The sequence below is a fragment of the Ammospiza nelsoni genome, chromosome 9 (genome assembly GCF_027579445.1).
Source record: "Ammospiza nelsoni isolate bAmmNel1 chromosome 9, bAmmNel1.pri, whole genome shotgun sequence".
Classification (NCBI taxonomy): domain Eukaryota; kingdom Metazoa; phylum Chordata; class Aves; order Passeriformes; family Passerellidae; genus Ammospiza; species Ammospiza nelsoni.
Window position 1 is genome coordinate 16,896,893 of NC_080641.1, and position 26,692 is coordinate 16,923,584.

The following is a 26,692-nucleotide window of genomic DNA, read 5'->3' on the forward strand; positions in this document are numbered from 1 at the left end:
AGAATCAGAGGGGGATAATGACAAGTAAAATAAGCCCTTAAAACAATGTTTCATTCCAGCTCTCCTCCTTCCCACTGACAGTGCAGGGAGACAGGGCATGGGGATTTTGGTCAGTTCATCACCAAGATTGTCTTCTGCTGCTCAGGGAGAGGAGTCCTCCCCCTGTGAGGTTATGGGGTCCCTCCCACAGGAGACATTTCTCCATGAACTGCCCTGGCATGGGTCCACTCTCAATTGCAACAGCCAAACCTCACCTGCTGTAGCGTGAGTCCCTCTCATGGGCACACAGCCTCCCAAAACTGCTGCACCTGAGCCTCTCTTCCCACAGGGTGCAGTCCTCCAGACAGGCTGCTCCAGCCTGGAAGCAGGGGCCCCCTCTCTCCACAGGGTCTTCCACTGGATCCCAGCCTCCTCCAGGCATGCACTTGCTCCAGCATGGGCACCTCCCCCATGGGCTGTGAGTGGATCTCTGCATCCCCCCTGGATCCCCATGGGCACAGCTGCCTCACCATGGTCATCACCATGAGGCCTGCAGAGGAATCTCGGCTCTGGCACCTGGAGCACCTCCTCCCCCTCCTTCTGCACTGACCTTGGTGTGTCCAAGGTCTGTTCTCACCTCCTCCTCTTTTCTGACTAGAAGAAAAAATGTGTGACTTTGCTTTGATTTTCTTCTTAAATATGTCAGCACAGAGGCATAATCAACCTCTCTTGTTGGCCTGGTTTTGGACAGCAGCATGACTGACCATCTTCAGAGCCATTGGGGAATGGTTCTGCTGGAAATAGTGGAAGCTTCCAGCAGCTTCTCACCGGAGCACCTCCATGGTACTCCGGCTACCAAAAACCAGGTCAATATTTAATCAGTAACAGATTTATCACACAAGAGGTATGGGGTCTTTACCAGGTGAATCACTGGCAGCTAGGAGGGGACACCTTCTCATATCTAATGTTTCTCTGGTGTCATTGCCCAGTCCCTACTATGAACTGTTTCACCTTATTTTAAGTGATCAATGATTCATCAGATTCAAGGAACAAAACCCAAAATCAGATGCAAATGATAGTGCAGATGAGCTGCCTGACATATAACTGAATTTGAAACTGTTTTCCAAGTCCTTTCTTGTATTTCCTACAATTTCCTCCTTCAAAAAAGAAAGACCTTTGACTCTTCTGCATGAAATGATTTCAGGTCTTCATTTGGAACTGACTTAAAAGATCCCTGTCTTAGCGACAGCCCTCCATGAATAAACTTGAGTAATACTAACAATAAAACAATACTCCAAGAGAATACAAAGACTAGAAAATCAACTTGAATTGTGCCATGTTTCAGCACAAAGGGGTCTTCTCTTGGTTTTTGGATATCCTGTCAATTATAGCAACCCTGCTTGCCCCTAAAGAGAACTGCATTTCTACTTCTGCACAGAGCACCATGATTTTAAATTTAATAATGTCAATCTTCTCCTTCCATTTTTTATTAGTACCTTAACTGAATAAAGTACACTTACAAATGTACACAGATGTATAGCATCACTCCCAGATGTGCATGGCACCACCAGTTCTCATCTCTGCTCACTATTTCATCAGTATTACAGCTAACACACTTTGCTCTGTCTCAGTTCATGCAGTCCTGAAAGCCAGGACATTCTGCACATCTGTTTGCTGATAACAAAGATACAGAGGAGAAGGAAGAGCACATGCACAACACAGCTGGTTACAATTTAGCATCAACGTGAATGGCAATAAATGGATCTTGGTCTTCATTCCCAATTAGGAAATTAGCCATGCCATCAGCAGCAACATGAACTTCAACTGCTGTACACAAGTCACCTTCCTTTTGCCCAGAAATGATATCACAGTAAGTGCCAGCAGGCAGACCGGTTTGCAGAGATACATTCAAGGACCTTTGGAAAAGAAAAAAGTGCAGTAAGCATTATGAGGGCTCTAAAATGCTCTTCAAATCATACTGGAAACCTCAGATGTTAAGTAATTATGGAACTACCCTCTAGCACTTCGCTGGACGCCACAGAATCTATTCAATAACTACATGCTTCAAATTGCTATTCACCACAACCTACAGCTACTTATTGCAGCCCTGATTCACTCCTGTTCTCTTGTCAACTCATTCTCCCATAAACGGTTCCAATACAGTTTTTAAAACTGTCACATTTAGAACATATTCCTGAGTTTACAAGTTCCCCCACTTCTATAAATTTAGACTTTGCTGGTTGACCAGGCCCAGTGACACAGCCAGCTTCAGAACTGGGAAATAGAAATACCACACTACAAGGTCTAAACTGCAAAGAGTGCCTATGGAAAATGCCATGTTCAAATTGTCAACAACTGTCAATAATAATCCATTAGAAATATCTATTCAAGCTAGCAACACCTTAAAAGGTTTCACTAGTAACTAGATTTTTGAAATACATATTTAACACATAACAATTTTCTTATAATCATAATAAATTACAATTTATTTCCCTCTTACTCACCAATCATCATTATTGAAGATGATGAAGCCTTTATTACCACGGCCAAAAGCCACTTGATTGCTGCCATTGTCCCACCAGTTGGAGAAAGGCTCACCATCCACCACGTTACGGAAGATAACCATGTTCCTGAAAACACAAGACATGTCTGCCACTGCACCTGCAACACCTCTAAAGCCACATGGAGAAGGAAGCAAAAGCAACTGCTTTTACTTCTTGTTTCTCCCCAGTGCCCTACCTGATCTGACGCCAGCGATGTTCACAAACCCAGTCGTTGCCACAGGTCGTGTCTGGATTGATTGTAACGGACTTTGTGGAGCCATCTGCGTTACTTGGGGGCCCATACCAGTCATTGACGTCCTGTCATTAAAAACAAACGTTTTTTTATTTAAAAAAAAAGATTCATATCTTCTGACTCACAATGCAGAGACTCCCTGTGGTGAACAAAGCTATAGGGAGCATCAAAGTTTCACTGCCTACATCCAGCCTGGGACAGGGAAATCTCTCGACAACCTGAAATGCATTGAACTACTTCTCTGACCCTGCTCTCACATTTAATCCCCATGGATGAATCTTCAGCGCTAATTTAATTAAAATTATTTAAATTAATTATTTAATTAATTAAAGCTCACCTTTCCATTTTGAAAATGTCTTGGCCAACGGAAACTTGACATCACACGCGTGACGCCATACGGATGGGCAAGCATGAAACCAACTGCCATTTTATAGAGCCTGTTTGGTGGACAAACAAGGAATGAGATGTGAAAGGAGGAACCTGCCAGAGAACACACAGGCAAACAAGTAAAAGCAAGAAGCATCACCCACACAAGAGCAATCCCTCACCTGGCATCCCAGAAGGTCAGAATAGAAGCTCCACCAGCCCCGTGTCCTCTCTGGTTGTCGTGATTATCCACAAAGACCAGGGCTCTGTCAGAAGGCACAAAGCCCCAGTCTTCTCCCCAGTTCCTAAACAAAAACACAGACTTGGAGTTACCCTGTCAATTGGTGTATCCAATGAATCCTGGATAAATTGCAGCAACTTCATCCTTACTTTAAGTAAGCCATCTTTTCTCCGTTCCACTTGCGGATCACTGTCCCCAGTTTGGTACCGTACTTGAATTCTGTCACTCGGCCATTTCCAAAGTACTCACTGCCTTTGATGGGCTCTCCACCCAAGTCAATCACCTGGTACAGGAAAGATAGAGCATGTCTTTCTTCTCAAAAACCAAACAAATAAGACACTGCTTTAGACATTGCTTTAAGGAAGGGGACAGTACTTGAGCTAATTATTGGCTCAAGCTGGCTATTGGTTATTTGAGTTTCTTGCAAAATCATATGTAAGGCTATTTTCTCCTTTTAGCTCAGCCCAGCTTGTGAACCTCGTTTTCATCTCTATCCTGTATCTCCTTACCCCAGCTGATCACTTACCCATGATTAAGGCTTGGGCTGTATTTCCTTTATATTCAGTATGGTCACCAATGCCTCTGCTTCCAGCAGTTGGGCTGCATCCTTTCACTATGGAGCTAAAGAATGTTTCTCTTTGCCTAGACTTTGCAGGCAAGATATTAATCTAATAAAATATGTACAGCAAGTTTAGCTTCTGCTGACTGAAACCAACACTCACCTGCTTGTTCCAGTTCATTATTCAAATGTAAAACACAATTTCAGAATATCAAACAATACTTGTTATACCATTGGAAAATAAACTTTCAGCCCATAATCAATACTTATGTTGCAATTTATTATCCAGGATTTAAAATTCAGGAAATGGTATCTTTTTTTAAACCAATAGAATTTTTATACTAACTACAATGCAGTAAATTTCACCTCAATAAAAATTCTCTCAATAAAATTTCCAGGTTACCTAAGTCCAGTAGGTCCAAAACTAGTGGGGCATTTTCCACATCAATTACCATTTATGGACAGATTACATATTTGTAGAGTATAATTGAGGATGGAATTGAGGATGATTTCTGCAAATCTGCTTGAGCTCAGCCCATGCAAAGCATTGCCATGTGTGACTGAGTCTGTACCCAGGCCTGCAAGAAGTGTTTGTGAAGTAATATTAAAAAAAAAATAAAGATTACCTCTTGGTAAATGAAAGGTTTAGTTCCTGCAGGAAACCACTGAGTATTTAGATCTTCCAGCTTGTCTAAAATGGCCTTGACGTCGGCAGGCCACATGTGCTTGGCAGCGTCGATGCGGAAGCCCGCGACGCCCAGGCCGATGAGCCGGTTCAGGTACGCGGCAACGCTGGAGCGCACGTGCTCCCTGTCCAGGGCCAGGTCCAGCAGGCTGACCAGGCGGCAGTCCCGCACCTGAAATCAAACCCTTCTCACCTAATAAACTTCAGGTACTGTTCTACACACCTTTTGAATGTTCTTGGCCGATATTACAATGCCAGGTAAAACTTCAGTAGCCTTTGTTTCCCGTGCATTTCTTTACTTTGCAAAGTCATCTACAGAGAAGCTGCAATAAGAAATTGAGTCTACCCCTCTCTTCTGAAATTGAGACCATGGAAAACTTCCAAATTACAATAAAAGGCAAATAATAACTTTACCTTTTTTAGCACTAAATAGATTTTATGAGCTTTAAATTGTCTTTATTAATTACCTAAACACATTGTCTGAATCTGAAATTGAGACATTGTCTCAAGTACAGCTATCCCCTTAAGAAGTGGTGTTCCTAATAACAACACTAACCTCTGTTATTAATTTGGATGGCTTTTCATAAGGCTTTTAAAAATTTCTTTTAAAAAATGTCTCACTGTAAATGAGAGCAAAGAAATCACAGCACAGGAACAGATGTACATTAAAACCACAGCTGTAGGTTTACCTGAGATATATCATGATAATCCTCAATGTTTCCACTTCTAGATTTACATTTATGATCATTAAAGTCCCAGCCAGAATAGGGCACAGCTGGGAAATCTTCAGTCTTTGCATTGAAATAGCTTCCACAAGTAGCATGGTCACCAGCCCCAGCATTGGCTCCACACATATGGTTGATTACTGCATCCACATAAATGTGCACCTAGAGAACAGTATCCACGTAACAATTTGAAAAAGCTACTTCCCACAGCACCACTAATTAATGTTCTCTCTACCATACCTCCTGCCCTATCCTCCTGCTTTTGCTTCCTTGCTTCAGCCAATATTTTATTCCATTTTTTTAATTAGCATACAGCAAGGGTGATAAAACATGCAGCTCAGCAGACAGGCAGGTAACACTACATCCATTTTTTTTAAATGGTAGAATCACTGCTTGGCTATATCCTTGCATTGTAAACACCAGAAGGTTTTAAAAGTACTTACTCCAACATTGTTGCACCGGGTCACCATGTCTCTAAATCCAGTTTCATTTCCAGACCTTGTGCACAGCTTGTAGCTGACAGGCTGGTATCTTTCCCACCATGGTTGCCGGGGGTCAGTAATGATAACATTTTCGTTTGGAGGTGAAATCTGTAAATAAAACAATGGCAGGTAACAGGATACTGAAAATGGTTAATTTATTTGCCCAGTATTTTCAGAGAAAGAACATTTTTAGAGAACACTTAGATCCTCAGTATCCTCTGCTTACACTAAAGTAGGCTGGAAACAAAAGACTGAGGCCTGGCCTCAGAAATATAAAAATTAGGCCCATGAACAGAGTGGCCTAATTTTCTTTGTGACTTCAAGCTTCAAAAAGAAGCACCTGAAATTGAAGAATTAGGTCAGCAGAGGAAGGAAGTGACTGCATAACAACTGACGTAACATCCTGCCTTTAAAACTGATCCAACTTCCCATTTTTGTAATGCTTTGGATGAACGCATTCTTGACCTAATTCTTGTAAGTTTCCAGGTGAGTTATACTTCTTCTTTTTACAGAATTTTCAGGATAATTTTTAGGCAATAAGCTTTTGCTGCTACCTTCAAGCCTCTGGGTACAACAACCTGATCCAACCATTTCTCAGAAAAAGCCCTTCAGCTTCTTAGCTGCCACACCTTCCTGACCAGCTCAGCAAGTCATCATCTGAAAAAAACTTCTAAGACCTTGCCACAGAATGGATTAAAATGATAAACAGGCATAGGCCAGGGAAAAAATCAGTTTTAAATCCATCTGGTCTGTGTGCCTGGAAAGAAGGTTGCAAAGACAAGATGATTATTTGAAAATGATGAGAGAGTTCTCACTCAAGCCAGCTTGCAATCTCTTGGGCTACAAGAGACAGGCAGCCTTTGCACCAATTTTTCCTGAGCAATCTGACAGGCAAACAGGAACACTTTAATAAGTGGCTGCTCTCCTGACATGCTACCCCACCCAAGTGGCAGTTCTGGTTGCACAGGAACACGTCTCTGTTGTTCAGACAGAACTGACTCACACAGGGACAGCTTCACCAGAACCTGTGTTCAGTGCACTACTGCCCGCTCACACCAGGCTCCTGCAAAGAAGGGTCTCTTAGTGGCTTACTGTGATACACAGAGAGAAACTGGCCAGTTTGGGTGAACACCATCAGCAGCCTTTTGTACTTAACACCTTCAGCACTTTTTTGTTCGCTTTGGAAGCCCTTTGTTCTGTCATAGTTCCATTTTACATTTATCTAGCTCTTAAGAGCTTTCCTTGATTTAAAAATATCAAGCAGATAAACATAGGTTACTCTTCACAGCAGTAAAAAAAGAAGATTTAGCAAGTGATGGGCAATTCTAATTCACCTAAATGTAATAGCACAGACTGCAAAACATGCACTTTGGAGCAATGAAATAAATCCATGCTTACTCAAAGATAGCTGAAGAATATATATGTCAGCATTTACTACTTCCATTACCAGCTTCTATTTTTCTTGTTCAGTACCTGTCCTTTGACGAATTGAATATTTTCTGTGAAAAACAAATTATCACCTGTGCAGCAATTTCACTGCCTACTGATAGGAGCAGACATACCTGGACTCCTCCAAATCCATTAGGAGCTAAGTAGCGTTCACACTCCTCAGCAATGTCCTGCCAGCGCCATTCAAAGAGATGCACTATAGAGGTTCTCTTTGGGACAGTGTTGGGGTTGTACTGCCCCCAACAAAGCCCTACAACTAACAGCAGAAAATAGATCCCCATCCAGTGCTCTGTGATCAGCTGGGCTCTTCTTACTAACTGCCAATGTTCCTGTAAGAGGGTAAGTACACGTTAGAAAATACTTGTTTAAAGATAAACACCCATCTCTGGCACCATATTTATTTACCTGCTATTTTGTATGAGAACTGGATCTTATCTAAACCATATCAAATTCCCATACTAATAGTAACTTTGTTTTCATGCACCTAAAATTCAGATGTTGCTTAATGCAGGCTGCCTCCAGAATGCAAAAGTTGTGGTTTTATTAGTATAAAGCCAAAAACTACCCCAAAGGGTAAACAAATACTTATATAGACTGAAATTGACATTTTATTTATAATTTTAATGTATGTTATTTTACATTCCTATTTATCATTGAGAGACATCTTTTTTTTTTTCCAAATGGTGTTGCTACAACTTGAACATATTTGGATAAGACCTTGCAGAGGCAGCATATTTCTTACCATGATTTGTTATGAAACCCCAGATATTTTGGAGGTTTAACATATGTGAGTCTGTCATTCATGATATGCATGACATCTCTCATTCAAACAACAGCCTGAAATCTGGAAGATCTCTCAGATACAGAAATCATTAATTATAGTGAAACCCAGAAATGCTAAATGTCTTATCTTTGCACACCTGCAGGATTTGTGTGGAGATATTCTCCTTTTAAGAACGTGGGCAATGACATGCAGATTTTAGAAGTGCTGTGAAGCTCCATAACCAAGAATTCTCCTGAGTGCTCAGAGTTCTGCAGAAGGAGCTTTCCAGAGGCTTGAAGCTACATTTCCTTCTGATGAGCTAGGCTAGGAACTGTATTTCCCAACTCGTATCCTATTTGTATTTACTCAGGGATAAACAAAGACAACAATCCTTATATCAAAATTGCCTCTCCTTTTCCTCACCTAGAGAGATACAACTGTAACAAACCAGAAACTAAACAACTATCAAGGTTTACATTACTCTACTGAGAGCCTTATATTGCACTCTTCGGTTCAGAAGTTGATTTAGAGTCCGAGATAGAAAGAAGTCCTACAAGAACTTCTGCAAACGGCTGAACTAATACTTCCCTTAAAACAAAATACAGAATCTTGTTACTTTCCTGTAAGTATCTATTCTTTTAAAAAGTTATCCTACAGTGACAGAGCAAAGAGAAATTCCTGTCACAAGGGAAACCAAACACCTCAGTGAAGGTTTAAACATGAACAGAGGGGCCCTCAGGTTTGCTACACAAAAGAAACCAGTGCTTTTCCTGATTTAATACACATTTGGGAATGCACTGCTGAAAACTCTAACCTGCTGTGATACACCTAGCCAGACATAAATTGATACAAAATTTTACATGATTTCTACAAAATTGCCCTCATTTCTGCTTCAAGGAAAGGATGATCCGTGCCTCTCAGGTAGTGGAGCCCTCTTTGGAGCAAATTTAGGCACAAAATATAGTTTATAAAATGTAGAACCAGCCTTCCAGAGCCTACTACTATCAGCTATCACTGCTCTTCACAAGCAGGTAGTGTTGTTTAGAATTAAGCATTTGGTATATTTAGCTGGCTTTTCTGCTTGTGAACAAAACAGCTTTAATACAATTATTTATTAGTAGATCTTAAGTAAAGTATACAGATTAAGTTTCAACCACAAGCAGCTGTTGTGCGTGCTTCCATTTTCATGAAGGAATGCTTTCTGACCTGACAGGAAGAACATACATTAAGAGAAAATGAGCTAAGAAAATTCCATCTTCTCTGATGAGAAAAGCCATTTATTAGATTGGCAAGTTTTACTTACAGCAGTAAATATGCAAAGTAGTAAATGACACAAAGTAATAAGAATAATGTACCTTGACCCAACCAGCTCCAAAGCCTAGTGCTTAAAGATTCAATGTAGATTTTCCTTTCTCTGAAACAGGTTTATGGCTGCTCTGCCTTCAATACAAGCAATAATAAGAGAATGCAGATGTTGAGATCCTCACGGCACTCTGATGGCTCTAGCTTCAAAATAATTTCGAAACTCGGAAAAACTTTAAGAAGCCATGTGGAAGACTGCAACACTGACTGCACTGCAGAGAAGCTGGGAGCGGAGCGTCTCTGCAGAGCCCCACCGCTGTCCCGGCCAGCCCGGGACTCGGGTCACCCTGTCTGTGCTGGGCACGGCCTGAGCGGTGCCGCCATCCAACACACCTGGGCCGCGTCCGGACCTGCCGAGCTGCGGAGGCTGCAGCTGCCAAAGGATGTCACAGGGCAGCACAGCAGTGGCCCTGTCCCTTCTGGCGGCTCCCCACACAACCCCCGAGCACCCCGAGTTTCCGGCAGGCGAAGCAAACTCGCAGCGGCCGCCCCTCGGAAGCTCCTGGCCGGGCTCCCCGTGCGGCGCAGATACCGCGGATCCCGGTCCGTGCCCGCCCCTCGGAGGCTCCCGGCCGGGCTCCCCGTGCGGCGCGGATCCCGTGGATCCCGCTCCGTGCCCGCCCCTCGGAGGCTCCCGGCCGGGCTCCCCGTGCGGCGCACAGCCCGTGGATCCCGCTCCGTGCCCGCCCCTCGGAGGCTCCCGGCCGGGCTCCCCGTGCGGCGCACAGCCCGTGGATCCCGGTCCGTGCCCGCCCCTCGGAGGCTCCCGGCCGGGCTCCCCGTGCGGCGCACAGCCCGTGGATCCCGCTCCGTGCCCGCTGCGGCCGCCCCGCCACCGCCCGGGAGCGGCGAGCCCGGCCCCGCCCGTCTCGGGGACAACGCGGACCGGGCACGGCTCTCTGAACATTCACTTTCCGCACTTTCTTATAAAGTATTTTTGCCCTTGAGCACAGCACCACCTTGCTGTTATCCTATTTCGGCGCCACTTGTGGGCCTTTGGTCCTGTAGCTCAACACGGGCCACAGGACATACTACTGTAGAACCATAGAAGCATTTAAGTTGAAAAAGCCCTCCAGGATTAAATGAACAACACAGTCCCCATGGGAAGTGTAAAATAAGAGTAATTCCAGTAAAAGCACTTCAAAGGAATCTGCTAAGCTAGCTCCTATTGGAAAAAAATAGCAAAGATAGGTTTACTTTGGTCCCGCCACCAATACTAGTGATTTAGAGTGTTGGCAGCTGGAGTAATGACAAATCTTCTGCACCAGCTCCCACACCATCAGCTATGATTTAGTCATTTATGGACTAACTTTTCCTTTAAGTGCACTGGACTAGAATATCTTTTAAATTAAATGTCATTGCAGTATTTCCCACATGGTTTTAGACAGTTCTGCTAACCAGCCCAGTATGCAGCAAATCCTATGTGACTACTGTTATCACCCTCAACAGGCTAAGGACCACATCTATATCAGCTTTAACTGCTACTCTGGTTTTAATGACTTCAGCCTCACCACTGACAGTTTTCAAGTTGCAGATGAACAATGCAAGGTGATTACTGAGGAAGAACAGTGCCCAGTTTCACAGTACAAATTCAGGCCCATCCTGCACCCATCCTTCTGCTTGGTCTCCAAAACAAGAAAACCTGTCCTGCCCAAAACCCCAAGAACAAAAGTCAAAACAAAGAGAAGGCAGCAAAATGAAGAGAACGGAAATAATTTATTAGATCTCACAAGCAATCTAACATACATTTATGATGTAGTAAGTCTTGTGATATTTAAAGATATGTGGAATCCTTAAGACAGGAAAATTTATTCTCTGCCTTAAATACTTTAGAAATGCAACTACGCACAGTTCAAGAGTCCTGATGATCACACTGCTTCTTCCCCAGCTCAGAAATACTTGAAAGAGAAGGAACACAAAAGGGACCTGGAACATCACAAAGGCATGTTAAAAGTAAGAACTACCAAAAAAAAGCAGTGTTATACTGGCTTTTGACAACTAAATTGAAAGATGCTTAGTGTTTTAAAAAGTGCTTAATGTCTGTGAAAAATACATCTTAATAAATGCAGACTGTATTAATTTTATATTATAGAATGTTAAACAGTGATGTAGTATGAAACCCATAGGAAACATGTAGGTCACCAGCAACAACACTACCTCAGTGCAGACAGCAATGTAAAAAAACCCGAAACAACCAACAAAAAGGTAGCAGTGATTAATAGTTGATTATTAGTCCAGCTCCAAATACTTAAATGCCAGATATTGTTAATTTTCTTCTTTATTCTAAAAAGAGAAAGTAAGGAATGTATTAACTAAATCAAATCCAGATTGCTTCTCATGTACCAGGACACCAGTAATCATCAAATGACCTAAAATACTGGTCAACCCCTTAATATTAAAACTGCTCTACAATCTATTTTAGCCAACATATTATTATATTAATAGGTTTTTAAAGTAAAACAAGGTGGCTTGGTCACAAGTGTGAGCTCAGCACAGCTTCACACAGATCAGCTGGTATGGGCTAGAACTGCTCCACTAAGGAATAAGACCACAAATTACTAGGGTACCTGAGGAAAAAGGTGAAGGCCACCTTTTAAGACTAAGAACCTTCATTGTGTCTACTCACACAACACAGACAACTCTTTGGTTTCTTTCCCCCCACCGAAAAAATTTGTTTTTTAAAATTATTAGATTAGCTCAAGCTTAAAATGTGTTAACTCCTCCCCACACCTACTCTATTATGGAAACCTAAGATGCAGTTGAGTGCTACAGGAAACTTTGCACAAAAAAGGATACAACAAGAAAGGATACACTCTGCATGACAGTATTATTGCAGTATTTACGCAGGAATGTTTCTAAAGAAGAACAGCAGAATGTAGTTTAATTTTACTTGATTCTCAGTATTGCACACACATAACTTTATGCTACCTACCAAAAAAAAAGCAAATATGCCTCTTTGATAAAAAACAATTCTAACCCCTTGTGAGACTTAATGAGGACTGATGAATCCATCAACACTAAACTTCATATTCAAAAGAAAATACATTTTTTGATAACTTGAACTATTAGGACCAGCAGATTCTTCCATCTCCTTCAAGTCTTTGCCATTTTACAGACTCACTTTATTTCCATCAGATCCAAAACCCAATCATGTTTCCCTCTAATGCCAGCTTTCAAACCACTTTTTCCTTATGAAGAAGCTGGAGACCTCTCAACATCAGTTTCTTCCACATAACTTTTCTCCCAAACAGTTGTATTTTAGCTACAGGAAAAAGTCACTTTAGGTGAACTTTTTGCCAGTCCGTCAATAAAGAGACACTTCAGCCAGCAATTTCTGCAATATTTTATAAACCAGATGTATTGTTTTGTCAAAAAAAAAAAGGATAAAGCCTTTGTAGAAAAAAAACAAACTAAAAAAACCCAAAATAAAAAAACAACAAAACCCACCCAACAACAGAAAAAGAACCCTAGACTCAAGCAGACTCAAGTTTTTATCACGGAATTTTACTTCATAAATCAGCATCTATCCGAATATTCCAGCAGGAACAGAAAAACAATCATGCAGAAATAGGGGTCAGCTTAATCATTACTTGGGAAATGCAACAAGTATTTTTAATGAAACCTCATGGATCCTTAAAAACCTGTGTAACTCCTTGGCACATTGATATGATTTAAACGAACAGTCAAGGTAAGAGAAGTTCTGCCCATGGACAGAACACCAGGGACACCTCTAAGATGGTAACTCGTGGAAGACTTTCAGGTGCACAATTAAATCTTGCCTCAGAATGGTTTGCTCTCTCTAGAAAAAGCTTCTGAGTTGACCATCAGAATAACAACAAATAAGCACTTTGTTATTTTCTTTATGCAATTCAAGTATTTAGCATGTTTAATGAATTCAGAATTAATGTACAAGATGAGTTGAAAAAAAGGGGAATTCCTAAAAAAATAAAAGTGCTGACTTCATCTATTGGGTTTTCTCCAATAGCTAAAATGCTTCCATTTTTTTTTAATATAAGACACCTTAGTAATCTTATTAGATAAATAGAAAGTTTTTTCTAACAAGAAAGGAGTGACAAACAAGACTGAAATAGTCCCATAAATACATGATCCTAATAGAACACTTTAGCCAAGGCTCTTTTCAATGACCAGTACAGAGGGCCTATAAAAAAGTGATCTTTAATCTGACAAAATACAGACTTTGCAAACTACAAAAAATAACACAAAATAGGAAGTAAGACCAAAGAGAGAAAAACAAGCCTAAATCTGAGTTTAAAAATCCTTAGACAATGGATGGAATGAAGAACCTACAATTAGAGTAGATGATAAAAATAGAAATACTACCATCACAATAATCACATTGTGGGCTTTACAGCCAATTTGTAAAAATCAAAGCAAATGTTCACATCCTGAGTAACAAGAATCAAGCTCCAGATTAAAAACAGACCATGGTTTAAGGAATGTTTCCTAAGCACTCAGGGTAAGATGTCAATTAATTTTGTTTTAAGCAGAGGCATAACCAGAGTGATCTCAACTGTAACCAGAAATTAAGGTCAGTGCCCTTTAAATTGGAGCTAACTCATGTATCAGAGGTTGCAGACTGAGAAATAAATGCTTTTTATTCTTGCACCAGTTACTGCACATGGTCATTTTTGAGTTCACTATGCAAATGTTTGCAGGCCATGAAACCACTCAGGTAAATTAGAGCTGATTTGGCTTGACTTACTCCCACATAAATGAAATACCCAGAGTAGGGAGCAGTGAAGTAAAGCTACATGATAAGAAATAAAAGTTAAATAGCAACTCTCTGCTAGAAGGTACTGTCTCATTACATTTAAATAATGCCAAAAATCAGGACCTACATATTCCACAACAAAGGAAGCCTTCATCAATGCAACATTAAGCAGCACTTTCCAACAGAATATCCTTCCCTAATTCAGACAAGGTTAAAGGTTACTGCAACAGCACTAAGAACTCATTTTCTGAAGTTAGAAAAGATTCTTTACAGCCAGTAGAAGTTTATTGTTAGAACCAGCTCTTCAGAATCCCATTACAACAGCAGGAATAGAAAAGGAGGAGGTAGGAGGCAATACTTTTCAACAGTAAAACCCTGGTGGATTACTAAAAGATAAGTGGTCCAATTCCACAAAATTATTCTCCTTATCTTTGCAAGGTAAGGAACTGACAAGTGCCCTACAATATCAGAATTAGGAAAATATTTGCATCTGAGTTTTCTGACACAGGAAAAAGGAAAGTTATAAATTTACACTAACTATATATATCTTGCACTCAGTTTTTCTGATATAAGCACACATTTAAGAAAATTAATTTGTATGGAACATTTCCTCTCCATCATCAATATTCCTGAAGAAGCTATTAAAGAGAGAGTAAATAAAACCAAACAAACACTAACAAAAACCCCAGCCCAATCCTTTGTTTTCACTTTCAGGCAGAGAGTCCATACCTTGTGCAGGGTTTTACTTTTTTCTTTTCCCTTCGTTGGCATCCTGTTTTGGTCTAGCTGAACGAGCAAATTGCTGAGCTTCTATTAAGGACTACAAGTGTCTGGTAAGTAGAAGTCAATTAAGAAAGACCAAAAAGATTACTCCTGCAAATTAGTGTCTAGAAAGTGACCTTTATCTGTGAATCAATACAGTATGAAGTATTATAACAGTGTCTATTAGTCTAAGATTAGGACCTCACTGATACACAGTACAGGAGTTATTAGAGAGACTATAAGGAGGACTAACTGGGAATGGGTTAGATGCAAACAAGGATAAATGTTTGATATTTACAAACTTCCAACCCAGCATGTTAATTCTTAACTTTGATGTATCAGGAAAAACAGTAAAAGCAGCAGATGCTGGGGTAAATGTGAGTATAAAGAAAAAAACTATGAAATGTTTGAGTGAAAAATAAGAAAGAACATTCACACAAAAAACCAGTGCTATGCAATCAAAAGGAGACAGTTCCAGCTGAAAAACCCATCTAGAACCACTTACTCTTACAGGAGCATTTCTTATGATCATGATTCTGTAAACATACACCTAACCAAGTCAAAACCCTTGTATTTAATTTAAATACAGTGGCCATGCAAGCCAAATTATCTTCTGTATTGTCTTTGCAGGATCAAAGATGTAAGACCAGTGAATTCTGTTCTTAAATCACTTTTACTGTCCTATTTCACAAGAGTTGCCCCCTGTTTTTTTCAGCCACCATAAATAGTGCACTGTGTTATGCTGTTTTGTTAAGGCATTTTTTATTTTGCAGAACACTGTGACAACAAACCTTGGCAGAGACGACAAAGAATATAATGTAAATCCTTGAAGAAAAGGATACAACCACCATGGGTTTTTCAAATAAGACATAGCCATTAACTTCTTTTAGCGCCTTAGCAGCTGCCTTCTCATTGGGCAGTCCAATGAAAGCCTGTCCCTTCATCCGGCCCTCTTTCATCACACGGATATCAAACCTAGGGGCACAGACCACAACTGGGAATTATTCATGTTTAACAAACCTTGCAGATTTCACAGTACAAATGCACAATTCTCATGCTCCAGGTGGGAGAAAGAACAGAAACAGAAGGAAAGCCTACAAAGAAGCGTGATGTCCTTGGAGACCATTTTGTTGGGGAAACCATTTACTAAAAGGCAATTTACTAAACTGCAGGATGGCAAATTGATGTGCAGTACTACTAAATAGGACATATGCAAAGTGATCAGATAGACACAATCACCTACACAGTTCATTCTGTGTCACACAGCCAAGAAAAGCAAATCTGGGAATAAAATCATAAAGGCAAAATAATAGGGTCTTCAGTCACTCATCATAAAATAATTTCATTTCTTAACCTTCATAAATGAAGATTTTTAGGTCTAACACATTTTTGTTAATGCAGAAACACAGAAAATGTGAATATGGCTATTGTTAAAATCCCAGCTTTCAGAAGTGACATAGGAGTTAATATAAAAGGCTTAATTCTAACCAAGTATGAAATCAACTCACATATTGCGTTCCACCTCTGACTGGAAGTCAACATATCTTCCAAAAATGAACTTAAGATCCTGAAATTAAAGTGTAGGTGTAAGATGAATGCTCAGAAAAAGCACTTTTGATAGATATTTAATTTGCATGTTTACTTACCTTTTCTTGAACTTGTTTAGCTAAATTCTTCACATATATCCTGCAATTTGGATCACCTGGCTCATAGTTTTTGAAAACAGAATATTTTTCCATTTCTTGAAGACAAAAAAAATGAACCATACTTTAGTTAATTTACTTTTGCACATTTGCTCAATATAAAATAATTCACTATAAAAAAACAAACACTTATTTAAGCTATTTGTTGCAACAAATCAAGATGCTGTTACTAGATAATCGATTCTCACAGTTATACCTTCTCTAGAAAGTCTGTTTTTTTCTAGATCCTTTCTAGATATAAATTCTGATGGTATTTCATCATCTTCCTCTTCAGTTTCCATTTTATCATTTGAGCTAGGAGCTGGGAAAATCCTTCCAAAGCCTGTGTTATTGATTTCTTCCGTGGTTGCATAAAGGTCTGAAATTTCAACAAATCATGTAAGTGGTTTGTACCTTTATTCACACCAAGATCGAGAGCCAGCAAGAAAACCACACTCCTTCCAGCAACATGATAATAGAGCAGACTTTGCAAGGCAATTTGAACACACCCTTAAAAAAGAGTCTTAATCCCTGCTTGACAAAAGCACCTGCTCTGTACAGTCCTATAAAACCCCATGTAGTAGAAAATAAAGGCCATGGCACACATCAGTTAGCATAAACCTTGCCTTGCTGTTCAGTTCTGTATCCATTTCACTATTTTCCCTTAAGGAAACTGGATATTACTGTAAAGTACCAAGAACTACAGATTGACCATAACTCTCTAAAAAGCCATCACACCTCATTGTTATCAGTGCCCACCCAGCATTTTTATGGCAGATAATCAGTGCACCAGAGAAAAAAGGGCTGTCAGTCACTCAGATGCTGTTCTCTAAGAGCTGGAAAAGGAAAATCTGAAACTAGCCTGATATATTAATTTACACCATAAAATACTGAAAATTTGTAACATTTGCATCCTATCATTTAAAAGACAGTGCAATTCACCATAAACCACAGAGCACATAGGAGAGTCCTTTAAAATCCTCTGGATCCTTTTCAAAGCTTGTAAAATGGGAAAAACAGCAAATACTATGATGCAACTTGGTGCTGAAAGCTCCAATACAGTAAGGGAAAAGAATTTCCTGGTGTAAATTTCAGCACCCTTTATATACTGAAGCCACATGACTTGAACATTAAACACATATGAGGTACAAACCCTCTTACCATTTTTTTCTTCTTTTTCTTGGTTTGTCTGAAGAACAGCTGGGATCTCAGTACTAATATGAAACTCTATTTTTTTATGACCTACATGCTGCAGCTGCTCAAAGACATCTGAAGGTGACAGTGTAGGGTGCGAGTTACTGTTTAAAAAAATAACAACACATGAATTAAAGACTCAGACACCAATGAATGCATGCTCAAACACAAGATTTCTTCCAGTTAGATTTTATGCAGTAGTTTACCACAAACACATGTTCTCCATTTCACCCAACAGAATTTCAGGTGATTACAACACTGCAGACACAGAAGGTATGTCTGGCAGTGGGAGCAAAACCAACCATCATGTACCATGGTACAATACACACAGGCATTTATTAAAACCTTCATCAGTAACTTCAGCATGAAAAATAAGCAGCCTTGCTGCTGCTCTCAGCTAGTATATAAAATATATCACACTTTAAAAAAATGTAGCAAATCATTTGGAGGAAGCAGGCAGCCATTAGTAAAAATGCATTCACAATCATTTATCACAACACAGAAATACTGCACTGCTGTCTACTGTGGCGTAGAACTGCAGTTCTAAGACCCAAACTCATTTTAAAGCAAGCCAGTTTCTATTCTTCCAGTGTCACTGTTTTAAGAAGCAGATCAAGCAATAAATCCAAATTGCTTTGGTGACAGCTGTGATGCAAAACCAGTTATCTTTTTAGGAAAAGGAATTTCTATTAGTTTGACAGGAAGAGAAGCAGAGCTTGAATCAGGCACACTTTAAAGTTGTTGAGCAGACTTTAGTTCAAACTAGAAGAAAATCTGATTTTTAGGGCAATAAAACCAATAGGATAAGTGCAAAAACCACAAACCTGTGGGAGGTACACACAGGAACATTCAACATGTCCTTAATTCTTTGCTTTTTTCTAACACCACGCTTCTTTGTGTTTATTGGTCTTTTAGGCTGAAGGGTTGCTAATTCCATCAACTTTGTCATTCTATTTTAAACAAAAAGAAAACCAAAACCAAACAAAAATAAAACAAAGAGGTTTACAGTTCATTGAAAGTACTAATTTTAAAAACCCTTCCCCTTTCCTTAAAGCCCTTGATATAGAACTTTTCAGAATATAATTGTAAAACTAACTACCTTAAAACTGAAGCTGTAACACACAGCAAATCAATATACACAGAGCACTTAAGGACTGACCAAAATCCTAACATGTCAGTGATGCCCTTCCTTCCCCAAGCATGCTCCTTACTGGGACACTGAAGCTGTGATGGCCCAGGCTGAACCTGATTTTCTAACACTCAACAGGGGTGGCTTTTTCCAAATACAGCATAGGTACTTTCTGATTTACTTCTCAGTTTAGACAGTAAAGGAAAAAGCTGCTTTTTAATTTAGAGTTAGTTTAAAGATTAAAAAAAATACAGCTATGATGCAATTCAGTCCCAAAACTGCAAGAGAATCCTCAGCACAAATATTATCACCCCTAGCATACCTGCTGATGTACAAAGAATGTTCTGGAAGTTGGTGTGCACATACAATTCAGGCTGAGGAGTCAATTTAGAAAGATGTGGAACAATGAAGACTTCAGATAATAATAAAATTTCTGCTTCCTTACATCTGCGCTCTTCAAGCTGAGTTTTTGTTTAGTTGGTTTTTTTTGGACATGGAAACAAATGAAAACTTGCACAGCAATAGGCCACTCTCCTTTTCTTACTGCATTTAAACCTGCACTGTTCTTCTGCATTCTGAGGGTTCTCTAAACATCTGGAAAGATTGCTACACACTCTCTACAAGCTGCTACATCTACATACTGCAAACATTACCACCTGCTGAACTCAAAGCTGGAAAAGTAAAACCACCCCTTTCAGCAAGCCCAAAACCTTGCACATGACTGCAAAATGCATACCTCTCCTTTTCCTCATCATTATCACTTTCATATTCTGATTCATCCCCACTAGAAAGTCCTTCTTCTTCTTCAGGCAAAGGAGGCTCTTCAGGAGGCAGAGGTGGGATTGGGGGAGGTAGCACAGGCACTGGCAAATACTCTTCATACTAATTATGGGGAAGAAGTTGCAAAAACTTAAACTTCTTGAAGGAAAAAACCTGAACATGTCTTGTTTTCTTAATAACAACAATCAATTAATGATAATTTAACAAGTATTTCCTCCAAATATGCTTACAGGGATCGAGATAGCATTTAGGTAAACTACATTACTAATGAAAAACTTTCCACAAGCAAAAAAATCTGCTTTCTGAAGCATAACAGTGAATGGTTTAATTCTTTTAAGTTTAGATAAGAAAAAAATACAGCAACCATGGCCTTGGATTTTCACTTTGCACTCAGCTTCAAGGACTTTCCTGAGAAGAATACAGTCCAAGCATATGGGTGAAGGCTTAGGCTCCAAAGGCATCTCAGTTTCAACACTGAAGCAGCAGTTTGAAACACTCCAGTGATGCTACCATAGATGACTATTTCTTTGTTCTAAGTATAGTCCAAAGAATTGCTTTAGAAGACCAACATGTACTCAGCAAAATGCAGCAGGATTTGCAATCCTCTAGAAATTCACATCTCCTACTATGCTGCTAACATTTTAAATTGTGAATCATTCCTACAGTACTGAAAACATATTTCAAATGTTACCATGGGAGGGCGAGCAGTGATTGGTCCAAAAGGTGGAGGAAGATTCATTTTATTCATCAGATGGAGTACCTGAAATGAGTCAAAATAAGTAGGTTTCCTTTGAATAAGTAAGTGATAACAGTTCCTTGCTAGGTAAAACAGCCAATCACTCCTGGCAGGTGAAAATCAGCACAGTTTTAATGTTCATGAACAATGTAAAACTCGCACTTGAGATCCAACACCAATAGTCAATATAAGCAACACCCTAACAAGGCTAATAAAAAACACACAGCATCCTCTCAGAATGAAATTCCAGGTACTCAAGTCACATCTAATTAGGAAGTGCATATGCAGTTATGAATTCAGTGTCAATCTATCTCAGGTTAATAAAATCTCATTACCTCAGCACAGTAAAAAACTAAGATTGGTTAACACTATCACAGAAAATCCAAGTTAGTAGTTATGATGACAAAAATAATTACTTCTGTGCATAATTAAAAGAGGAAAAATTAAATGTCTTTAATTTTATACTTTTCCCCCCATTTTTTACTTACCTGGACATAAAATTTGGGCACACTTGCCAAGGCATTTGCTATATTTGCTAGAATTGCACTTGAAGGTGGTGGATACAAATATTTGAGGCAAGAATTGATGGGAAAGGTGAGGCTGAGGAAAAAAATGATTGAAAATTAGACACCTTACCAGTACTCCCACTTAACAGTGGTTACTAGAGGCTTAACTATTGATTACATCTGAAGTAACACTGAAATATTTTTATTTCCCCAGAACAGTTTTGGGCCACTTAGAATGCCTTTAACATCATGGAGTAGTCCCCAATGCATGACAGATTTACTGGGCTTGGAAATACTGAAAATATCAAGCCATGCAGGAGCTTAAAGCAAACAGAAACAATCAGCATGTCCAACCCAAAAGCACAGAATAGCAGCCTGTACAAATATCAGAAACTCAATGCTCAAAGGGCTGCATTAGCTTCAAAAAAATTACTACTTCCTGTATGCTAAAATGAAAATGGGAGGTGGAGAAGGAAGAAACATCAGGAAAAAAGTCAGTGATATTCTGCTGTTAACACTGGGGGAATGCCAGCCCTCCAACCCCCCAAGAAAGCAATGTGCAGTGTTAGAAGGCTGTTCTGCAATCCACAAGCTCAAAGCACCAGTCACTATGCAGATGTGAGGATTCTAAACTTGAGGAACTGAAACTCCATCTTTATGACAACTCCTACATGCCTGAGGAACAGCAGCATAGGAGTTATTGTTCTGAGCATCTTGTTCAACATGATGTAACACATTGCAAAATAATCTGCAACAGAATAAATTAATTAAGACAAATAAAACCCCGACACTAACCCATGGTTGGGTGCAATTCCATTCTCTATTTTAACACAGTTTGGTTCTATCTTCTCTTCTTCTTTCACTGGTTCTTCTAAACTGAAAATTAATTTAGTCTTAATTAAAACAGTGCAAAAATTAGGTATGCCTTATGTAATATATAAAATATGCATAATCTATTAATAAATATAAAAAATAAATTATCACAGGTATTTTTAACATCTTTTACCAATTGCATTACTACAGCTGTTACCAATTCTTCATAATCAATACATGAGGATAATTACAGTAGTGAGTCTTCTAAAATAAATACTTATGCAGATTTAAATAAGATTCCCTATATTCAAACACTCCTGAGTTAAATCCACTCAAAGGAAAAGAACTGAAATTATTTATCACGCACTCTCTTCAGAGAACATAAATTCAAAGGTATTAAATTATTGATTTGTTCATATTCAGAAAGTGGGATAAATAACCTGAAAACTCTACTACAGTATTTTTAATTAAGCACTGTCACATAGCTTTTATCACTTATTTGCACATTTCACAGGTGCAAATGACACAGTCACTGTCCTATAGATGGGAACCTGTTAGGACTTCCAAGTGGTTACAGTTTATCCTTGGGTTACAAGTATTACCTAAGTATCATGAATCCAGAATCCTTTCCCGGACCACTAAGATAACGAGGAAATTACTCTGCACATACCTTTTGCACTTGTCTGAGGCAGAAGGCTGGCTAAGTACCTGGGCACTCTCTTGCTCCTTTGCAAATTCAACAACTAAGGTGTGACCCAAAAGTTTCAGCTGATGCAGTCTGGATAAAGCCTTCAAGTAATTAGAGAGGAGAAGAGAAAGGGAAGAGGACAACCATGAGAATTGTTGTAGAGCATAATTGTTTTTCCTTTGAGTGGTACACTGGCCATAGGATGCAGGCCCAAGTGCTTTAAGCTAAGTCTGTGCTACTGTGGACACGAGAGCTCTGCACTGTTTGTGTCTTCCCAGCTCTGCTTTCAGCAGCATTTCCTGCTGGCAGGAAGGAAAGGGACCAGGCACAGCCAGAACCACGGCACAGCTTGGTCACCTGAACACAGCAGCAGCCCTAACAATCAGACTTTGCACACAGCCTAATAAATTGCTGGAATTTCAAAGAACCAGCCTTTTGCTCCTGAAGTACCAACATGCTAAACTCTGTCAGTAGCAGCTAGGGACTCTAATATCAAGATCTTCACAGTGGCTCTAGGAAGATCCAGTATTCCTCAAGTCCAGAGCCCAGCAGGCTGCTAACAACTGGCACCCAATTCACTACTGTTCACCTCACACAGTCTTTCACTTTTTTAGTCCTATAAAGTGTGGCCTAAAAGAAATAGAAGCAATGCAAAAAAAAAACCCCAAACCCAAGGTATAAGGGGGGAGTTCTGGCACAGCTTTTTCTTATCAAAGCTGGGCATTCAAGGCAGACTTGGATTGAGAGAATCCCTAGGGCTGATTTTTATGGCAAACACAATTACACAGGAGACAAGGAAACTCTGCTTGGTTTATAGTTTATATATAAATGCACACACATCCTAAACAGTGCCCTGATCAGTCTCAGCTTCTCTAACTTTGCCAGGCTGGATCAGATAACTTCCACAAACCCCTTTCAATCCACCTTTCCTAGGACTCTAGGAAACACAGAAATAATCAAGAATTTTATCAAGTCCTGCGAGCAAACCTGTGCTGAAACAGAACTCTCATACTACATCCTGTTGCTTTGTTTCTTCCTAGCTCTAAGTACCAAATGATGTGTAAACTACTTAGAGCACGGGCAATTCAGTGCTTTGCTAAAACATTCAATAACAAACTCAATACAAACCTTTGCAGCTGCATTTTCACTGGGAAAGGTGGCAAAAGCAGTATGTTTCTAGAAAACAAACAAAAAGTTATAATGTATTTGAATCAAAAACGTAAGAGATTGCATGTAAAACATTGAGCCACAAGCACTTTGTTAGTCCAAGCTTACATATTTGAAAGTTACCAGATGGGAGTTATCTAATTCCCATCAGGGCAAACATGAAGGGCTAGAAACCCTTTTTCTTATGAATTTTGGAAAAGTACCTCCTGCAGTCAAAATCAAGACATGAGCTCAGCAGTTTGACAAATACAGGACAAGTGGGGATTTTTTAGTGAGCAAAACCCACTCTAGACTGCACAAAAGTACATATAGAGAGATTTAATTCTCTTCTAAACCAGAAAACTCATTTGAGCACCTCACAAAACATTTTCATCAAAGTAACTCTTACTAAAAGTAATGCTCTTCCTGCAACGAAAGTTGTAACTATTGTGCTCCGAACGTTTGAGTGGTTTCTAACTTCCCCCCTCCTCATTTTCTAAATTAAATCAAATCCTCACAGAATACACCTTTCCAAGTTAATCTTTTTTAACAAACTTTATTACCCCATGTTGCCACTACATGACTCCGTACCCAAAATCATTGTAACAAAGCCAGTATATCTGATATCCTATAAAGCATGACCCTGATAAAATACGCAGACATCCATCTGCAGTTCTGCAAAAAACAAGGCTCTCTATGAAGAGTACTTATCACAAATACATCAATGTTTTCGTTACCTGGGGGAAGGAGAAAGCAAAGCAGAGATTTCAGGAGAGCCGTGAGCCTGCATCCCTGCCCGCGCCAAGGGGCCCCTGGGCACGGCTCAGCCCAGCCTCGCCGGCAGCACCAGAGGCCAAAGCCGCGGGCACGGCGCTTGCGGCGGGCGGGATGGAGCCCGGAGCCGCCCGCTGTCCCCTCGCTGTCCCGCCCGCCCCACGGGGCTCCCCGGCAGCGGGACCCCCGCTCCTGCGCGGCTCCAGGCTCAGCGCTGCCCGCGGCCCGCCCCGGTCCCGGTCCCGGCCCTCACCAGCCGCCCGTGGTCCGACAGGACCCGCACAGACACGGCCCCGAAGTGCTGCAGCAGATCCTCCTTCTCCGCCGCCGTCAGCTCGGCGGGCAGGTGCCGCACCAGCAGCGTCCGCCCGCGCCGCCGCGACACGCCGGGGTGCGGCGGGACGCCGGGGTGAGGCGGGACGGCGCCCAGCCCCGGGCCGCCCGCGGGTCCCAGCCCGCCCGCCCGCAGCTCCTCAGCGCCCGGCGCCGCCATCGCCGCGCAGGGACCGGCGGCGCAAATCTCGCGAGAACCGGGGCGGGGCCGCCGCTTCAGGTCTCGCGAGACTGGCGCCCCCCGCGGAGGTGGCGGGAATCGCGCGCGGAGATGGGAGCGGCTCCTCCTGGCAGAGCCCGCCAGGGGACGCCCGCGGTGCCGCTCCCCTCACCCTTCAACACTTTAACGCTTAGGAGCTTGCCCTCGCACTAAGTCCTAAGGAGTGTTGCTGTCAAAATGCCCTCTCCTCAGCCTTTAGTTGCGGAGACTTGTCCCTGCCTCCCTCCCGTGAACAGTGAGGTACTGAGGCATGCCTGGCCACGGGAAACACCCCCATAATTACAATTTGTGAGGGGATAATCAGCGTGAATAGGGAGGATGAACAGATTGCTGTCACCTACCACAGCAGCCACACAGGCGGCTCCCAAGCCTGCCTTGTTCTGGAGCATACAGGCTGTGATCCCAAGAGAGTGAAATCCCCGATCTGTTAAATTAGCTGTTGCTTGCTGGCACAAGCCGTGCCTGCCTGTGTCGCTATGGCCACGGGCTGTGTGTCCCACAGAGGCGCAGTGCCCGCCCTGCTGGAGCACTTGACATGTCTGAGCAGCGGAGCACTCAGGGACAGCCGGGCTCTGTCACTGCGCTGGGCTGTGCTGGAGCCAGCCATGGAGAAAACTTGCTTGGAACCTGTCCATAGGACGGGTGCTTCCCACACCTCTCCATACAAGAAGCAAGGCCTTCAGTCCATAAAGTCCCTTCAGTGTTCCTGAGCGGCCATGGTGGACCTGGTGCTATGCCCAGCGCGTGCACCTGCAAGGTCTTGGCCAGGCACGTTTGGTGGCTGAGCACTGACAGATTGGGCAAAGGCCTGGCCATGGTGGGTGGGCACAGCAGTCTCCTTAGCTCCATCAGATGACAATCCAAATTCATCCAAACCAGTTTGGGAAGGAGCTGGGTATAAAAGGATCTTCTGAAGGGATCAATGAGAAAAGCAGAAATGTGGGAGCAGTTTCTTACGGGATTTGTTACTGCATTTTTGTTGCTGACATAAGCATAAGCTAAGAAATATCTATGAAGTGGGAAGCAGGTGGAATAATTGACACAGTGTGCAAACAGAGCAGTGTATTTTCTCTCTTGATAACACCAGCAGTACTGGTTTTTTTCTGAGGCTGTTGAAACTTCAAAAATAGCGCTGGCCAGCCAAGCCAGCCAGTTCTGTGTGTGGCTTGTGGTTTGTATAAAGTCCAGAAGATTTTCTGGGGTATGCTGCTCAATGTGCAGTTGTATTAGATGGGAAGATAATAATTGTAAATGCAAGCCTGTGGTGGCTGTGCTGCACATCCTGTTTAAATTGGCCTGACTTGTAGTTCACTCCTGGGTAATGACTTCAGAGAATATTTTATGCAGCAGATCTGTGAAACTTGTAGGCAAAGCAAACCTTCCTGTTTCCCTTGTAGTGTTCTAGTACATTCCAGTTATTAATGTGCATATCATTCACCAGATGGTAAAATAATGAAATAACTTCAAATGTGTTTTCCCCTCAGAACTAAGGAACACTGTTCCCAGTTCTGCTTAGAGAAGGCTGAGGAAACAATGTACTCTTTAGTTACACTGAACAATTGACAAGAATTGTTTCACTTGAAATAACTAATATCTCATGGCTCTTCAACCCCCTTGTTCCTCCTAGCACAAAATCCCCCTCAGAAAATACCTCTTTTAAAGTCTCTTTACCTTGTTAGACCAGGCTGCTGAAGCTGAACACCGCTAGAGCAGAGGTTTAACATAGCAACATGCAAGTCAAGCTGATAAAAAATGTGTATGTGCTTTTCCTAAGACACAGAAAGTAAAAA

General features: G+C 41.1%; 2 protein-coding genes across 5 annotated transcripts; both read right to left on the reverse strand.

The window, feature by feature from the left end:
• Nucleotides 1–1,427: 1,427 nt before the first annotated feature.
• LOC132076610 (pancreatic alpha-amylase-like) lies at nucleotides 1,428–11,421 on the reverse strand. Of its 3 annotated transcripts, none has more exons than XM_059477748.1 (11): nucleotides 9,741–9,945; nucleotides 7,396–7,611; nucleotides 5,795–5,941; nucleotides 5,316–5,513; nucleotides 4,568–4,798; nucleotides 3,532–3,665; nucleotides 3,324–3,446; nucleotides 3,113–3,212; nucleotides 2,719–2,840; nucleotides 2,484–2,609; nucleotides 1,428–1,895 (listed from the first exon to the last, which is right to left on the reverse strand). In XM_059477748.1, exons 2-11 carry the CDS (start codon nucleotides 7,561–7,563, stop codon nucleotides 1,706–1,708), a joined length of 1,539 nt encoding a protein of 512 aa, XP_059333731.1. In that variant the 5' UTR covers nucleotides 7,564–7,611; nucleotides 9,741–9,945; the 3' UTR covers nucleotides 1,428–1,705. The 3 variants fall into 3 exon arrangements, with proteins under 3 accessions (XP_059333731.1, XP_059333732.1, XP_059333733.1); XM_059477749.1 differs by lacking the exon at nucleotides 9,741–9,945 and adding an exon at nucleotides 9,401–9,609; XM_059477750.1 differs by lacking the exons at nucleotides 4,568–4,798; nucleotides 9,741–9,945 and adding an exon at nucleotides 11,257–11,421.
• RNPC3 (RNA binding region (RNP1, RRM) containing 3) lies at nucleotides 11,105–24,842 on the reverse strand. 2 transcript variants are annotated; one of them, XM_059477744.1, is made up of 15 exons: nucleotides 24,603–24,842; nucleotides 23,558–23,605; nucleotides 22,412–22,530; nucleotides 21,724–21,804; nucleotides 20,911–21,022; nucleotides 20,378–20,446; nucleotides 19,643–19,788; nucleotides 18,602–18,727; nucleotides 17,745–17,881; nucleotides 16,801–16,962; nucleotides 16,548–16,642; nucleotides 16,410–16,468; nucleotides 15,744–15,876; nucleotides 14,869–14,941; nucleotides 11,105–11,333 (listed from the first exon to the last, which is right to left on the reverse strand). In XM_059477744.1, the coding sequence occupies exons 1-14, from the start codon at nucleotides 24,840–24,842 to the stop codon at nucleotides 14,882–14,884; spliced, it is 1,587 nt and encodes a 528-aa protein (XP_059333727.1). In that variant the 3' UTR covers nucleotides 11,105–11,333; nucleotides 14,869–14,881. The 2 variants fall into 2 exon arrangements, with proteins under 2 accessions (XP_059333727.1, XP_059333728.1); XM_059477745.1 differs by having other exon boundaries at nucleotides 11,105–12,262.
• Nucleotides 24,843–26,692: the final 1,850 nt, after the last annotated feature.